Source organism: Sminthopsis crassicaudata, chromosome 1 (assembly GCF_048593235.1).
Source record: "Sminthopsis crassicaudata isolate SCR6 chromosome 1, ASM4859323v1, whole genome shotgun sequence".
In the NCBI taxonomy this organism is placed as follows: Eukaryota; Metazoa; Chordata; class Mammalia; order Dasyuromorphia; family Dasyuridae; genus Sminthopsis; species Sminthopsis crassicaudata.
The window spans coordinates 85,499,200-85,517,193 of NC_133617.1; the positions used below are offsets into that span (position 1 = coordinate 85,499,200).

At 34.6% G+C, this 17,994-nt stretch overlaps 1 protein-coding gene across 2 annotated transcripts in view; it reads left to right on the plus strand.

Moving 5' to 3' along the window:
* Positions 1 to 17,994, plus strand: part of TRAPPC9 (trafficking protein particle complex subunit 9) — a 968,086-nt gene that overhangs the window by 170,309 nt on the left and 779,783 nt on the right. For both annotated transcript variants that reach the window (XM_074264738.1, XM_074264741.1), the window contains one exon: positions 4,028 to 4,113. In XM_074264738.1, the coding sequence (XP_074120839.1) occupies positions 4,028 to 4,113 (86 nt within the window). The remainder of the gene's footprint in view (positions 1 to 4,027; positions 4,114 to 17,994) is intronic.

Here is a 17,994-nt window from a genome sequence, read left to right on the forward strand (position 1 = left end):
GATGGAGGCTAAAATGGGCATGATGGAGGATAAAAGGGGCATGATGGAGGATAAAATAAGCCCTCCCCTGAAAATAAGCCCTCTGGTGTTTTTTAGTCCCAAAAAAATAATAAGACAGTGTCTTATTATCGGGGAAACACGGTATCTTTTGCATAACTCCACCTATTCCTATCATTTATTTTTTCTTCTTAACTTGTTCTTGTGAAAATAGGGTAAGGTAGAACTGGGCTCAATGGGAAAAAAAAATTTTTTTAAGACAGAAGCTCAATTTTATTGTTATTTGTCAAGGGCAGACTAACTCCCAAATTACAAAAACCCAGAAACCAAAATTGGTTTTGCTAGTGGGTAGCCATTTTGGTTTTCCCAAAACAATTAATACCAATGCCATAACCACCATCACCACCACCAATAACAATAACAATTATGCTGTCAGCCTAGGGATAGTATACAGAGAGCTAGATTTAGAGTCAGAACCTAGTTTGAAGTCCTGCCTTTGTATGGGTTGAGTCATGTGATCTCTCAGTACATTGGCCAAGTTTTTAAGGCTACAAATTGTGGAACAGGTTCCAGTTGCATTCATTGTTAGAGGGAATTCCTTTACTAGAAATTCCATATGTCAATGAAATTATAAGTCCAAAACAACAGCAAAAATGGTATTGATTGGCTGCTGTACATATAGCATTTTATTACTTATAATGTATTAAATTTACAGCTAGCCTGGGTGAAGCATTTAGTCCAAGGTTTTTTCCTTTAAGATTAATTCCTCAGGCTTCTGACATCAAATCTAGTGTTGTTTCCACTGAATTAGAGATGTCTTCAATAATAGCACATATCTCTGCTGTATTGTAACGATTTACAAAGTGCTTTCTAATTTATATCAGCTCTCTGAAGTAGATGGTCCAAGGCTAGTAATACTGCAGAATTTCAAAGTCCTGTAATTTTCTCAGGATGATGCAATTTGCATTTCTTTCCTTACTTAGAAATGTTCTGGAACCAAAAATTTCTTTCTTTCTTTCTTTTTTTTAATTAACAGGTTATTTATTTATTTATAAAAAAAATCTTAATTGATTAATTAATTTAATAGAGTTTTACAAAAATATTATACATAGGTAATTTTTCAGCATTGACAATTGCAAAACCTTTTGTTCCAACTTTTCCCCTCCTTTCCCTCACTCCTTCCCCCAGATAAAAGGTTGACCAATACATGTTAAATATGTTAAAGTATAAGTTTAATACAATATATGTATACATGTCCATACAGTTATTTTGCTGTACAAAAAGAATCGGACTTGGAACAGTGTACAATTAACCTGTGAAGGAAATAAAAAATGTAGGCAGACAAAAATAGAGGGATTGGGAATTCTATGTAGTGGTTCATAGTCAACTCCCCGAGTTCTCTCGCTGGGTGTAGCTGGTTCAGTTCATTACTGCTCTATTGGAACTGATTTGGTTCATCTCATTGTTGAAGAGGGCCACATCCATCAGAATTGATCATCATACAGTATTGTTGTTGAAGTGTATAATGATTTCCTGGTCCTGCTCATTTCACTCAGCATCAGTTCCTGTAAGTCTCTCCAGGCCTTTTTGAAATCATCCTGTCGGTCATTTCTTACAGAACAATAATATTCCATAATATTCATATACCACAATTTGTTCAGCCATTCTCCAATTGATGGGCATCCACTCAGTTTCCAGTTTCTGGCCACTACAAAGAGGGCTGCCACAAACATTCTTGCACATACAGGTCCCTTGCCCTTCTTTTAAATCTCTTTGGGATATAAGCCCAGTAGTAACGCTGCTGGATCAAAGGATATGCACATTTTGATAACTCTTTGAGCATATGGAACCAAAAATGTTACCCAATAGTCAAGTTGAGGTTCTAAGCGTCTTTGAAGTTAGCTAGATTAGTTTTTGGACAACAGTTATCATCTCCAAGCCTATTCTTGAACCCTTTCTAGTTTGGTGGAATTTATTTCCTTTTTTTTAATGGTCTTTAAGAACCCAGAGTCACCACTGTGGTATCAAGAGGCATTGGATTTAGTCAATAAGTCAGTCAATAAGCATTTATTAAGTGAGTTTTTTAAGTGCCAGGCAGTGGGTTAAGTACGGGGAAAGAAAGGCAAAAAAACAGCCTATGTTTTTCAGGTGCTAACAATCAAATGGAAGAGAGAATATACAAAGAAGATATGAACAGGGAAATTTGGAGATAATCAACAGAGGGAAGACATTTGAATGAAGGGTGAGCTCTTCAGGTTTCTTGCAGAAGGCATGACTTTGGCTGAGATTTGAAGGAAGCCTAGGAAAATGTAAGGCATAAATGAAAAGTAAGGAAGTAATGAAAATTCCTGGGGTTGGGAGGTAAAATGTCATGTTTAAAAACAGCAAGGAGGACTGTGGCACTGGATTATAGAATGCGTAGGTAGGTTGTAGATGGATGTAAGAGGCAAAAATACAGCAAAGAGAGGAAGGGACCAGGTTAGGGAAGACTTTAAAAGACAGTAGATTTTATATTTGATCCTGGAAACAAAAAGAGAAACTACTAAGATTGACTGAATAGAAGTCAAGAGGAAATGACTTGTGCTTTAGGATTATCATTTGGGAGCTGAGTGGAGGATGGATTGAAGTGGAGAGAGAATTAAGGCAGTAAAATCAACCAGCTGTGGTAATAGGCCAACTGAGAGGTGATGAGGGCCTGCACTAGGGTGCTGTCAGTGTCAGAGAAGAAAAAAGTGCTATTTATAAGGGTAGAAATGACAGGACCTGGCAATTTTTTAGAAATTAGAGAGTGAGGAATCAAGGTTAACATCAAGAGTTTGAGCCTGCCTAACTGGGAGGAGGATGGTACTTTTCATAGGGATAGAAGAGAGAGTTTTGACGGGGGACACAGGTAGTGAATTAATTCAGTTTTGGATGTGTTGAGTTTAGTATTTCTGTGATATATCGTTTGAATTGTCCATTTGGCAGTTAGAACTATGAGACCGAAGATCAGGAGAAAAGTGGAAAGATTTTTATCAGAAGTATAAATATACCTTATTTACATAGCCAGCTTTTAGTACTCTAACATATAAATTGTTTGCCTATTTAAATTTTTTATCTCTTCCCCAATTTTTAAAAGTTGTGAATTTGACATTTATCAATATACACAATCATTTTCATATGCAAATAGAAGTAAAAGATTGTATATGAAACAATGAATCTCTTATGGACACTTTAAAAATAGTATATAATAATGTTAATGTGGTCATATCAATAGTGACCTATTTGCCTGTATCCATTTTTGAATTTTCTTCTTGTTCTTCTTCTTGTTCTTCTTCTTGTTCTTGTTCTTCCTCTTCTTCTTCTTCCTCTTCTTCTTCCTCTTCTTCTTCTTCTTCTTCCTCCTCTTCTTCTTCCTCTTCTTCTTCTTCTTCTTCTTCTTCTTCTTCTTCTTCTTCTTCTTCTTCTTCTTCTTCTTCTTCTTCTTCTTCTTCTTCTTCTTCTTCCTCCTCTTCTTCTTCCTCTTCTTCTTCTTCTTCTTCTTCTTCTTCTTCTTCTTCTTCTTCTTCTTCTTCTTCTTCTTCTTCTTCTTCTTCTTCTTCTTCTTCTTCTTCTTCTTCTTCTTCTTCTTCTTCTTCTTCCTCTTCCTCTTCTTCCCCTTCCTCCCCTTCCTCCTCCTCTTCTTCTTCTTCTTCTTCTTCTTCTTCTTCTTCTTCTTCTTCTTCTTCTTCTTCTTCTTCTTCTTCTTCTTCTTCTTCTTCTTCTTCTTCTTCTTCTTCTTCTTCTTCTTCCTCTTCCTCTTCTTCCCCTTCCTCCCCTTCCTCCCCTTCCTCCTCCTCCTCCTCTTCTTCTTCTTCTTCTTCTTCTTCTTCTTCTTCTTCTTCTTCTGTGGTGGAGAGGACTAGTGAAAAGTCAGTTTTGAATTCATTCTCTAATGGTGATTGTATTTGTCTGCCTCATTGGGAGAAATCAGTGGCTAAAGCAAAATCCTGAAAACCATTTTAAACGTAGAAAGATGTGAAAATTAATGTTGCTTGTTGTGTTTTTATAGATTTCCAGTGGGTTCAAGGAGATGTTTGTGAAGTCCAGCTTATGGTATATAATCCAATGCCATTTGAACTTCGTGTAGAAAATATGGTAAGTATCATGGTTCCCTTATCACCATATATAATAATAATAATTTTGAATTTAAAAATAGGGACTTTAGTACTATACACATCAAAACACGAAATAGAATTCTGTATGAAACTGTAACTTTCCACTTCATACCACTTACTTTTTTAAAATGTGGGGAAGAATAAAGGAAGAGAAATTAATTCCTCAACCCTGCACTAATCACTTTACAAATATTATCTCATTTGATTCTCACAAAAAACATGCAAAGTATGTGGTATTAATCCCATTGTTTTATAGTTGAAGAAACTGAAGCAAGCAGAGGTTAAGTAACTTTTTCAGTCACATAGCAAATAAATAGCCAAGGCTGGATTCCAACTCAAGTCTTCCTTCCTCCAGGCCTAAGATTTTATCCACTCTATCACATTGACTTATGAAATATATGTGCATTTTAATTTCAAAACCACTTTGTTTATCTATGCTTCCATTTGAACTTCCTTCTGTTATTTCCTGTACATTAAAAAAAAAAAAAATCTTACCATGGTCGTCTTGTTGGGGAGAGAAAATGAAGAAGAAATTAAAAAAACTAACTCTACAATAAACTTGTAACAATTAAAACTAATCAAACAAAACGTACCTTTCCAGTGGCTGTGTCCAAAATGTGTCTCTCTCCTATCCTGGGTTCCTGACCTTTGTCTGGACAATGGTATATATACTTTATCATTGTTTGGAACTGAGATTGGTCATTGTTTTGATCAAAGGTCTGAAGTCTTTCAGTTGTTTTTCCTTAGAGTGCTGCTGTCCTTGTATAAATTGTTCTGATTTTTCTCACTTCTCTTTGTATCAGAATACAGAATTCTCTGTTATTTTATTCATTCATTTCATATGAGGCAATAACATTCTATTATTTTCCTAGACCACTGTTTATTAACTATACCCCAGTTATCTAAAAAGTAAATAGGGCATTCCCTTAAATTCTAATTCTTCTACTTTTCTTTCTCTCCTTGTTGCCCTATTTGCAGGATTAAGGAATTTTTTTTTTTTTTTTGCTTGTGACTATTCTGTCCCTAATATTATTCTGTCTCTTAACATCTCACTCCCAATTCCCACTTGTTTCTCTGTTGAATCTGAATCTGATGTATTGCACATACTGTGTGTGTGTGTGTGTGTGTGTGTGTTTGTTTAGTCCTCTTTTGTCAGATAAGGATGAGGTACCACTCTTTCCACTTTTTCCTTTACATTTGTGTATTTTATTTCTCACAACTCAAAATTATGGGAAATACCAAGTTCTGCCCCCCCCCCACCTTTTTTTCTTTCTACACTAATATGTTCCTTTTCCTATCTCTTCTCTTTTTCCTTTCCTTTTTTTCTTTTTTTTTTGGGGGGGGCTGATTATTAAATTTTCTTTTTTAAAATTAATTTTATAATTATATATTTTTGACAGTACATATGCATGGGTAATTTTTTTACAACATTATCCCTTGTACTCACTTCTTTTCCGAATTTTCCCCTCCCTCCCTCCCTCTACCCCCTCCCCTAGATGACAGGCAATCTCATACATGTTAAATATGTAACAGTATATCCTAGATACAATATATGTGTGTAAAACTGAATTTCTTGTTGCACAGTAAGAATTGGATTCAGTAACCTGGGTAGAAAGACAATAGTGCAAACAGTTTACACTCATTTCCCAGTGTTCCTTCTCTGGGTGTAGCTGATTCTGTCCATCATTGATCAACTGGAACTGAATTAGGTCTTCTCTATGTTGAAGATATCCACTTCAATCAGAATACATCTTCATATAGTATCGTTGTTGAAGTGTAGAATGATCTTCTGGTTCTGCTCATTTCACTCAGCATCAGTTGATGTAAGTCTCTCCAAGCCTCTCTGTATTATCCTGCTGGTCATTTCTTGTAGAGCAGTAATGTTCCATAACATTCATATACCATAATTTATCCAGCCATTCTCCAATTGATGGACATCCATTCATCTTCCAGTTTCTAGCCACTATAAAAAGAGCTGCCACAAACATTTTGGCACAAACAGGTCCCTTTCTCAACTTTAGTATTTCTTTGGGATACAAGCCCAGTAGTATAATGCTGGACCAAAGGTTTCTGAAGGGTCTTACTTGAAACAGGTATACATAAATCCATCAACATGGGAGATATTACACAAGTAACATAGTAACATAGGCTAATAATTATGTAACAAACAACATGAATCAATGTGAGGAATAGTCCTAGAAATAGTCCAAAACCAATCTATTGTCCATTACTTCATGTGTCAGGGAATCCAATCATTCTTGCAAGTTTTGAAGTCTCATCATATGTCAGGGAATCCAGTGATCCTGCAGATTTTGAAGTTCTGTAACGGTCTTGTTGTCAGCCATGCTTTTTCAGTGTCAGATGTTTGTTTCTTAGGTCTTCTCCTTTGTTTTGAGGTTTTATCTCTTTTTCTGTCTCTCTCCAATTGGCAAGGCTCGTTGGTACCCATTGATTCCTTTTCCATCTGTGGAGATACAAGCAAACCTTCTCCCCAGCAGTTAACTCATCTGGTCCCTTCCATTCACCACTTTCTGGGTCTCTCCACAATACCTGGAGATTATCTAAAGACAGTGGAGCTGCTTGAATTGGACACTACCCTTCCGGTGGGTTATAAAACCTGTCTGCCAGAGCCAGTGCATCTTTGTCAAAAATCAAGAAGTTAATAGTAAAAAGAGCTAGATTTAGAAGTTCTCTAGGGTTACCCGTGGCTCCCCCTTTCTTTTGTTTTTGGAGGAGCATCTTAATATCTCTGTTTCTAATCTCTACTATTGCCTGTCCTAAAGGATTAAAAGGTATGCCAGTGGTGTGTAAAATCTTATACTGTGCACAAAAGTGTGTGAAATATTTAGAAGTATATGCAGGTGCATTGTCTGTTTTTATTGCTTGTGTGGTATACCCTTAATTGCAAATGTTTGTATAAGGAATTCACTCGGGCTGTCTCTTTTGCTGCTGGTATTGCAAAAGTGAATCCTGAAAAAGTGTCTATACAATATGGCTAAAAGACAGACAACCAAAAGATTTATAATGGGTCACATCTATTTGCCAAATTTCATTGGCAAAAGAAATAAAAAAACAGGAGATGTAATGGGCCAGAACTCTGGAGAAGTGTACTTGAAACAAGGATACTTACAAGGTGCTAATTCAGTGGAATTGATAAGACAATGGTTATCTAGTTTAGCATGGTGATTAATAGTTCTCTAGTTCAGTATGGTTGATTTAACTTTACAACAAATAATGGTTCCCTAGTGATATAATGATTGGCTTATACTCAGTATAATGAATGGATTTAATTGTAATAGAATATTTAAGGGGTCAGAGTAAGACTTAGGGGGGGGATCAAAACAGACTTGGAGACAGAATCGGAGAAGACAGAGAAGCTGGAACTGGCTGGCCTGTCCTCCTGCTCCCCCACTGAGACCAAGGCCAGTCTGAAGGGTCTTCAGAAAGCTAGCGGAGCCCTAGGCAAGGAGACAGACTATAAAAGAGACAATAAAGACTTTTGGACTTTATCACCTGGCTATTCTCGTGGTGATTACTCTGCTAAAATGAAGGCTAGTCCAAAGATCTTCAGAAAGCAAACTATACCTCTGAAACCATTAAAAAAAAAACCCCAACAAAATCCAATAATCATTTATTAATACTAAGATCACATTCATTGAGAATCTTTTCTTTTGTGCACTGAATTTTTTTTGGTAGTCCTTTTAAATTAACAGGTACCTGAGATAGCTTACCCTCTTATCTTCTGATTAGGATTTAAAACATCATTTTTGTGTTGTTAATACTTTTGATCATTTATGAATTTTCTGATCTTTGGCTTTTTCATTTCTAAAAAGTGTCATATGTTCATTATGTAATTGTTTTAAGAGTCTTGATTATGTTAATTATTGTAAAGTCACAACTATTTGAAGAAATTAATTCTTTGATTATTTTCTTTTCTTTGTGTTGTGAGTTTTGATACCATTTTACAATTCCCTTTTATAACCTGTACTACCTAGCATAGTTTCTTAGGTGTTGTGGACATTGAATACTTGTTTATCAAAAGGAAAAAATTAAATTGCAAGTGAGTATTTGTTCAATTCACTGAAGACTTGCTATGAATGAGGGACAAAATACAATATGGTTTCTGTCCTCAAGGAACTAAGTAAAGGAGGAGCCAAGACATGAAGAAAAATAATTAAGAAAAATAATGCACTATGAAAGTATAGGGAGAGACTACAAAGATACTATGAAAGTTCAAAAGAGCCTGAGAGAATAAGGGGAGATTTCATTGAGGTGCCTGCATTTCACTTAAGTTCTTATGGAGTTGCCAGATTTCTGATTTAATTTTACCAAAGTATTTACTACTTGTAAAGTCACAAAATTTTCAGACTTGTTGTTTTGCTTCTCAACTCTGTTTCCCCCTTCTCCCATCCTCCTATTTGACAAAAACATCATGCACATCAAAGACAATCAGTTTCTTCCCTGATACTAACAAACAAAGTTAATTTAGGAATTTCTTCATGAAACATCAAATTGATATAATAAAGATGATAATTTTTTTTCATATTAATAAGTGCCTCATAAGGATGTTGTGGAAAATTTTATACTTAAAGCACTTTATAGATGTAATCTATGGTTAAACATTTATGATATACATAAATAAAGTGAGGTTTCTTAATGAGACCATTTATACCTTTAGAGGAGCATGCAAATTTCTCTAGTGTAATAGTTAAATGAAGATTAGAATATTTCATGGCATTTAAATTTCGAACAAACAAAAAATTCCTTTTACAGATAATTTATGTAAGGAATTTGGGGAATAAGAACACACAAAAGATCTAATGTGTATAAAATAAATTTTTATTATTATTGAATTTTCCCCAAAAGAGAGAATCTTATGAAAAAATTTAGAAGCATTTACCATTTATTAGCTCTATTACTTGTGGATTATGTGATTGTGGACTAGTTATTTATCTTCTCTGGGATCCTAATTTTTCTTCTCTGTAAAATTGGTTTTCATATGTTCTCTCTGTCTCTGTCTCTCTCTTTCTCTCTCTCTCTCTCTCTCTCTCTCTCTCTCTCTGTGTGTGTGTGTGTCTGTCTCTCTGTTTCTTTCTCCGTCTCTTTTTCTCTGTCTCTTTTTTATCCCTAGTACTTAGTACCATGCCTGGCATATAGTAGGTACTTAACAAATGTTTATTGCTTGATTGGTTAATATCCAGAATACCTAACTGTCAGGGTTGTGGTTCTCAAAACTATTTATAAATTTGTAAAATGCTACATAACTGTACTGCCTTAAAGTATACAAAAAATTCACCCAGATTTCTTAAGTTGAAAAAATTAAGTAGAAAAGGCAAAATTTCTGATCTTTCTGACTCAAGACCCAAGTGTTGGTTATCATAATGAAGAACTGTTGGTATAGTCATCAATAGTGTTTTTGTGTGTAATTCTACAAAGTTAATTATTTCTTTAAGGCTTTCTGCCTTGATTAGAGCTATTAGTACATGTGAATATTTGATGAGTTAGGCCTCCTTGGGAAGCAGAAAACTTGTAGAATTTGAACATCCCATATCTGTCCACTCTGTAGGCAGTTCCTGAATCTAGGTCACCCCCATTAAATGAAATCTTTTTAAAAGGGGAAAAAAAAAAGCACACAGATATCGACTGAAAAATAGCATTGATTATGGACTTCACTCAGATGTTATAGAAACAAGATTTTGGGAGGAAAAAAGTTTGTTTTTTATTTGAACCAGTTCAATATTTTCGAGATGGAGCCAGCATACATATCAGTGTATTAAGGATGTTAAAAATTAGTATTATTGAGAATTCATTCTAGTTCAGAAGTCTGATCTTAGATGCCAATTGATATCTCATTTTCAAATGTCCAAAGCAGAATCTTTTGCTCCAAACTCAGTCCTCTTCCTAACCTTTTTGTTTCTATTGAGACCATTACCATCTGTATAATAATCCAGATGAACAAACTTGGAGACATCCTCAACTCTATTTTCTCTCCTCTCACCTTGCCCATACTCATCCTTTTACCTTGTTTTGGGATTCTACCTCCTCAACATTTTTTTTTTAAGTTTTAAAATTTAATTTAAATGAAAGGACAGAATAAGAAAAGAAAAAAAAATACCATTGCCATGTACACAGCAGAACATGAGAGAATTCAATATAAAGCTATAAATTTCCATTTCAAGAAAACCTATATAATAAACACATACGTTGTTTCTGAAATATCCAGTTTTTCTTTGCTTCCCTCTAGGTATTTTGGTGTTCTCTGCTGTGTATAAAACTTTATTTTCCCCTCTTCCCTCCACACCTCCCCTCACAATTAAGTGCCTGTACACACACACATACACATATATAAACATGAACATTTATACACACATAAAGTCACATGTATGACCATACTTTGTTTATTTCTACTTGTCATTTGTTTCTTTGAGGGTAGATAGCATTTTTTTTTTCCTAAGTCCACTTATTCTAAATCAACTAGCTCATCATTTTGTATGCCATAGCAATATTCCAAACCAATCAAGAACCTAATTCTCTGAACATGAACCTATACATTCTCTATCCTAATAGTAGCTATTTATGGTTAGATTCTCTTTGCTTACTTATTTTTATTTATTTTTTGTTTTATTTTATTTTTAGCTGCTATTAGCGTGATTGTGATTCCAGAGAAATTTCTTGAATCAAGATAGAGATTAGAGAGGATTTTTAAATATTTTACTAGAGGGAGAGTTTGGACTGGCTAAGCCATCTTAGCCAGCTGGGTGGATGGGACTATTGTCTTAAAACATCCAACAAGGAACGAGGAGGGGTTCCGGAGACTCTTATAATGCTCCAACAATCAGCAAAACAAAGGCAAGGAGGGAAGAGCACTGGTGAGTGGGAAGTTCCAGGAAAGGACCATAAATTCAGTTCTGACAGGTTGGGGGTAAAGAGTAAGGATCATAAATTCTAGGAGCCAGGATGTTGGAGATAGAAAATACCCAAATATTTGAGAGTAGCCATATGAGTTTTATGATTCTTTGGAATGCTAGTGGCCAGGGTTCTCAGTCCTAATTATCTCAGTCCTAATGGCCAGGAAGGGAGGTTGCCACCAGGGAAACTGAGGCAGAATAATTCAGGGAAACTGAGGCATAACTTGAGTTGTAGATCAAGGTATGGGGAATAATGATATAAAACTCAAGTCCTTCTTAACTTTTATTTTCTAAGTTCTGTTCCCTGGCTGTACTTCTAAACTACAGCTCCACTTCTAGGTCAGGCTATCTCACATAGGATCTTACCCTTTTCAGTCCCTCTGGCTGCAAACTACAGCAACTCTCTCTTCCCTGGAACTGAAACTAGGGGACTCTGCTATCCTGCAAGTGCCCCCTGCCCCTCTGCTACTGTATTTCCCACATGGGATATGTCTGGTCAGCACATTTGTATGGTGTCCCTTGACTGTGGAAGGCCCCCATAATGAAAGTTTCCAAGATTCAGTCTAAGGCTGCCCCAACTCCAATTGCCCCACAAGGCTTGTTGTTTGTTTATTGTGCAGAATTAGCCTGGAGGTGCTTGTACTTCACTCTGACCGAACCTCTGTCCATGGAGGGCTCATTTTTCCCGGGGTCTTCTCAAATTCTCAAAGCAGCTGTTTTACCCTGACTTTTGTTTTATTTCCTCTACTCTTCATTCCCTCATCTAACTGTTTCTATGGTAGAAATTTAGACAGTGAAAGTTTTTTGACCTACTCTACTATCTTCCAGATATTTTGCTTTATTCATTATAATCACCCTTGTGCAGGCCCTTTATTATTTCTTATTGACTCTACCACAATAAGTTTCCAGTGGATCTATGTATAGCCAACCCTCTTTCCCATCCTGAGTATTCTTATGGGTGCCAAAAAAATATTCTGTTCTGACCAAGTAACTCATCTGATTTAAAAAATAAACAATCCCATGACTCTTTTGTGTCTGGGAGAAATGGAAGCTACATGGGTTTGGCATTTAAAACTCTTTACAAAATAATTACAATTTACTGTTTATTATAGATAAATCCCCTTCTCAAACTTTGTAATGTAACTGAATTGGCCCTCTTGTTATTCCTTACATGTTACTTCTCCTGCCTCCATGCCTTGATCAGGATATATTCCATATCTAGAATGCACAGTGTCCTCACCTCCACTTAGTAATATCCCTACCTCCCTTTAGAGTTCAGTTCAAATGTTACCTGTGACATGAAGCCTGCACCTACTAGAGTGACATGAAATTGCTGTGTGTACTTTATATATATTTTGCATTATGTTTTTCACTGAAAGTTATCTCTTTGAACGTAAGGTTTTGTTCACTTATGTTCCCTGAAACTGGTACGATGTCTGGCAGATAGTAGACATTAAATAAATGCTTGTTGATTAGGCCTTCATTTGATTGAACCTCTTAGTATAATACGAAGTTATTGTGGTATATTAGATAGAGCAATGACTAGGATTCTGGAGATATAGTTTTAGTATCACTAAAGTATCAAAAACATCACTGATATTTGATGGAATGAATATTTTTTTAATTTGGTAAGGGAAAGAAGGGCAGTTTCACTAAAATTGAAAAGATTAGACAAAAAGATAGAATAGCAGTTATATAAAGAAGATATATGACCATGGAAAAATGCAGGAGTTAAACAAATGAGAATATAGTAGAGAGATTATTTATGGAGAAAGTAGAACAACAGAAGTGAAATTTTTTTTTCCCCTGAAGTTCTTGCTAGATTAAAGATTACCTGGCCAGAAAGAAGAAATGAATGATATCTTTCTGAGATAGATGTCAAAGCTGGTTATGATTCTTGAGAGAGAACTTCAGCTATGGATATGGTATAGTTTGAGAGATTGTGTGGTATTAGATATGATCATGTTGGTGGGTAATTAGAATGGAGGAGATGATCAGTGATGATGCTGAGAAAGGAGAGATTGGTTTGTCAGAGAAATCCTCAGCATGAATATTGAAATTTCTCAGTTTGATAGCAAGGTATGAATAGTGAACAAACCATGAAACTTGTGATTAATATATTCAAGGAAGTCAGGAGGTAAGAGCAATAAGGATTTCATTCACTTCAGTATTTCCTTAGCAATACGATGTGTAGCATACTGTACTAGGTTGTAGAGATCTGAGGACATTAGTCTGTGCTTATATTATAATAGAGAAATATCATATATGTAAAAATAAGTCTCATACAAGGAAAGTTGGGGGAGAGGACAGTAATAAAAAGGTTCATCAAAATGTGGGTCCATAAAATTTTAAGAGCAGTGTTCTTAATGAATATTGTAATAATAATATAAACCAAATATTTGTAATTTCCCAGCTACATGGAATAGGAAGCTTTTAAAATTAAAAAATCTAAATAACAAAATTCATTTGGAAGAACAAAAGATAAGAATTTTAAGAGAATTAAATGAAAAAAAAATGCAAAGGAAGGTAGCCTACATGTATCAGACCAGAATCTATATTATAAAATGGTGGTCATCAGAACTATTTGGTACTGGCTAAGAAATAGAGTAATAGATCAGCAGAATAGGTTAGGTTCACAAGACACAATAATCAATGACAATAGTAATCTGGTGCTTGATAAACCCAGGCATTCCAATTTCTGAGATAAGGACTCATTATTTGATAAAAATTGCTGGAAAAATTGGAAAATAGTATATAACAGAAACTAGACATTGACCAACATCTAACACCCTATACCAAGATAAGGTAGAAATGAGTTCATGATTTAGACGTAAAAGATGATACTATAAATCAGGAGAACAGGGAATAGTCTCTCTCTCTCAGATCTATGATGGAAGGAATTTATGGCCAAAAGAAGAATTAAAAAACATTATGAAATGCAAAACGAATAATTTTGATTACATGAAATTAAATTTTTTTTTACAAACAAAAGTAAAGAAGAATTAGAGAACATTATGAAATGCAAAGTGAATAATTTTGATTACATAAAAATTAGTACAAAACCAATGCAGCCTAGATTAGAAGGGAAGGAAAAAGTTGGGGAAAATTTTTACAATCACTGTTTCTGATAAAGGCCTTATTCCTAAGATATGTAGAGAATTGACCCAAATTTATAAAAATTAAAATCATTTTCCAATTGATAAATGGTCAAAGGATTTGAACAGATAGTTTTCGAATGTTGAAATGAAAGTCATTTCTAGTCATATGAAAAAATGCTCTAAATCACTGTTGTTTAGGTAAATGCAAATTAAGACAACTATGAAGTACCAATTCACACCTATCAGATTGGCTAAGTTGACAAGAAAAATAGTGATAAACGTAGGAGGGGATGTAAGAAAACTGGAACACTAATGCATTGTTGGTGGAGTTATAAATTGATCCAATCATTCTGGAGAACAATTTGGAATTATGCCCAAATCAAACTATACATACCTTTTGAATCAGCAATATTTCTACTCGATCTGTATTCCAAAGACATTATAAAAAAGGGAAAAGGTCCCACATATACAAAAATGTTTGTAGCAGTTCTTTTTATAGTGACAAGTAACTGGAAACTGAGTTGATGCCCATCAATTGGGGAATGACTAAATAAATAATGGTATATGAATATTATGGAATATTATTCTTCTATAAGAAATAATCAGCAGACTGATTTCAGAAAAGCCTGAAAAGACTTGGATGAACTGATGCGAAGGAAAGTGAATAAAACCAAGAGAACATTGTACACACCTATGTGATTATGTGATGATTGAGATGGACTTTTTTTTTTCTTCCAACATTGAGATGATTCAAGGTAGTTCCATTAGGCTTGTAATGGAAAGAGCAATACTTGTCCAGAGAAAGAATTATGGAGACTAAGTGTGGCTCAAAGAATAGTATTTTCATTTATTTTTGTTGCTTCTTTGTTTTTTTTCTCATTTTTATAAATTTTACCTTTTGACTTGATTTTTCTTGTACAGCATGATGAATATGGAAATATGTTTAGAAGAAATGTACATGTTTAATGAATATTTGATTGCTTGCTGTCCATGGAAGAGGATAGGAAGGAGGAGGGAGAAAAATTTGGAACACAAGGTTTTGCAAAGGTGAATGTTGAAAACTATCTTTGCATGTATTTGAAAAAATAGAAAGTTATCAAAAAAAGTGCTTTATGTGGGGTACCTAGGTGATGCAGTGGATAGAACACCAGCCCTGAAGTCAGGAGGAGCTAAGTTCAAATCTGGTCTCAGATACTTAACACTTCTTAGCTGTGTGACTGTGGGCAAGTCACTTAACCAAGAAAAAAGAAAGAAAAGTGCTTTATTAAAAAAAAAAACATATGGAGATCTAGCAGAAGAATGTTATGAGAAAATGAGGTACAAGTCATTTCTGTCATTTTTTTCTACTACTAAAGGTGTTCCAAAGATGCTTTCCATGAGTCTGCATGTAAAGAGCTTTTATCCTAATGCTTGTATTTATTTATAAGAATAATTATTTTATCTACTTTTACAATTTTACAGAATATTAAGTAAATAAAAATATGGAATAGTGATTTATTTTTAGATTATTTTTATCTAAATTAAAAAAAAATGAGAATGAGATCTGTGCTAATAAGTGAATTTGTTGGTTCATTTAAAGTTATTTCATTAAAATAACTGTCAGGTAAATAATATAGATATTAGAAGTTAAGTAATACTTAGTAAGGAAATACCATTGGTGGAATTTGAATCCAGGTCTTTGAATCCAAGTCAACTAACTAACTTTAGTACCTTATATCTCTCTGATATTTCCACAAGAAAAGCCAGTGAGACTTTATTGTTTATTGTTTTATTAATGTAGGAAAATGATATGAACATTATTCTGTCAGTCTAATAATTATCTAGAATGTAACTCAAGTTACTTTTCCATGATTTAAATAAAGCAATATTTTCTCCTGATAGTCAGTACTTTGTTTTCTAATTATTAAGTAACCACCTTAAAAATACCTTTTGGGATTTTATTAGGACTTTTGTATGGGGACAAAGAAGTTAAGTTCACTGACTTATTGTTTAAATACTAATTTTTTTCCTTTTTTGAAAATCATTATATTTATCCTTCTCAGATTCTGTGATACCTTATTTTTATCCATGATGTTTCAGAGATGCACTCTGAAGGCCTTTGAAGTATTGATCTTTCTGATATTCAGTTTGTAGTCTTGTGGTCCTAGTTTGGGTATCACTAAGACTAGTTTGTAGTCTCAGTCTTTCTAATGCCGATCATGGCCTCTAAAATCCTGGTAGGAAATTGTTATGCAACTAGATAAGGTGGATATCAACAGTGATCACTGAAAGATGCTGGTAGAAAAATGAATTTGGAGTAGCAATGGAAAAAGGTATTCATGGAAAGCATCTTTGGAACACCTCTAGTAATAGAAAAAAAAATGACAAATGACTTGTACCTCATTCTCTTGTAACATTCTTCTGTTAGATTTCTATGTTTTTTATAAAAGACTTTTAAATAACTTTCTATTTTTCCAAATACATGCAAATATAGTTTTCAGCATTTACCTTCACAAAATTTTGTTTTCCAAATTTTTCTTCCTCTCTTTCCCCCATCCTCCTCCATGGACAGGAAGCAATTGAATGTGTGTTAAACATGTGCAATTATTCTAAAATATTTCCATATTTGTCAGGATGCATAAGAAAAATCAGGTAGATGTATACCTGTTCTTTCTTCTGGATGTGTCAGTTGGGAGTAGGGGGAGAAGAATTAACCACTAATATAAGGAATCTAAAGGGAAAACATGGAGTCCTCCAAGGCCAAAAAGTTTTTATTAAGATAAACTAAAGAATTTTTTATCAAAAAGTTGAAAATATAGAGGGATTTGATCATAAAGTAGAGGGTTTCAAAGGAATGAACAGGTTATTCATAAGATCATTGATTTAGAGCTGGGAGCTATGTTAGAAGCCATCAAGTCTAATGCACAGTTTTTACAGATGTAGTAACTGAGACCCAGAGGACTTAGGTAGTTTGTCCAGGATCATAAGGCAGTAAATAGTAAATATCTGAAGAGGGATTCAAACTCAGGTATTCTTAAAGTCAAATGTAAAATTCTAGATGAATCAGGTCTTAGTGGGCTTGTAGAGCAATCAGAGTAATATTACATGAAGTTAAATTTTGGCAGAAGATGCCTGCATATCTAATATAGTAAGACTGGGAGACTGGGAGTACAAGGTAACAATCCCACAGGACCTGTATTTCTATGAAGGAACTTCAACAGACCTAAAGGTTTTTTTGTTTGTTTGTTATGCTTTGTTGTTTGTTTGTTTTAATACAGAATTAATTTGGGACTTTGGATTTGGTGTATATATTTCTATAAGGCATATTAACCTCCCAGTGTGTCTTAGCTTGTTTAGGGAGGGAATGAGACTTTGGAGCCAGACTTCTTGGCATTGGACTGAGGAAGAGCAAAGGGATGTTGGGTTTCTTTATTGGGTGTATTCTCTAAGTGTTCCTTAGCTTGTTGATTTGAGCATAGGACATTATAGTTGGAGATCTTAGAGACATTATAAACTGATTTGTATGTTATAGATGTGTTAAATGAGTTAACTGACTTTGAGAAGGTAAGGGCAACTAGATGGCACAGTGGATAAAGTGCAAAGTCTGGAGTCAGGAAAACTCATTTTTTTTATTTCAAATCTGTCCTCAGACACACTAGCTATGTGATTCTGGGTTAGACACTCAGTCCAGTTTGCCTCAGATCCTCATCTTTAAAATTAACTAGAGAAGGAAATGACTCCATTATCTTTGCCAAGGAAACCCCAAATGGGATCACAAAGAGTTGGATGTGACTGAAACAACTGAATAATAACAAGAGAAGGGAAAATGAGTTTCCATGCTTATGGTGGAACATTGTTGCAGAGCTGGGTTTTGAA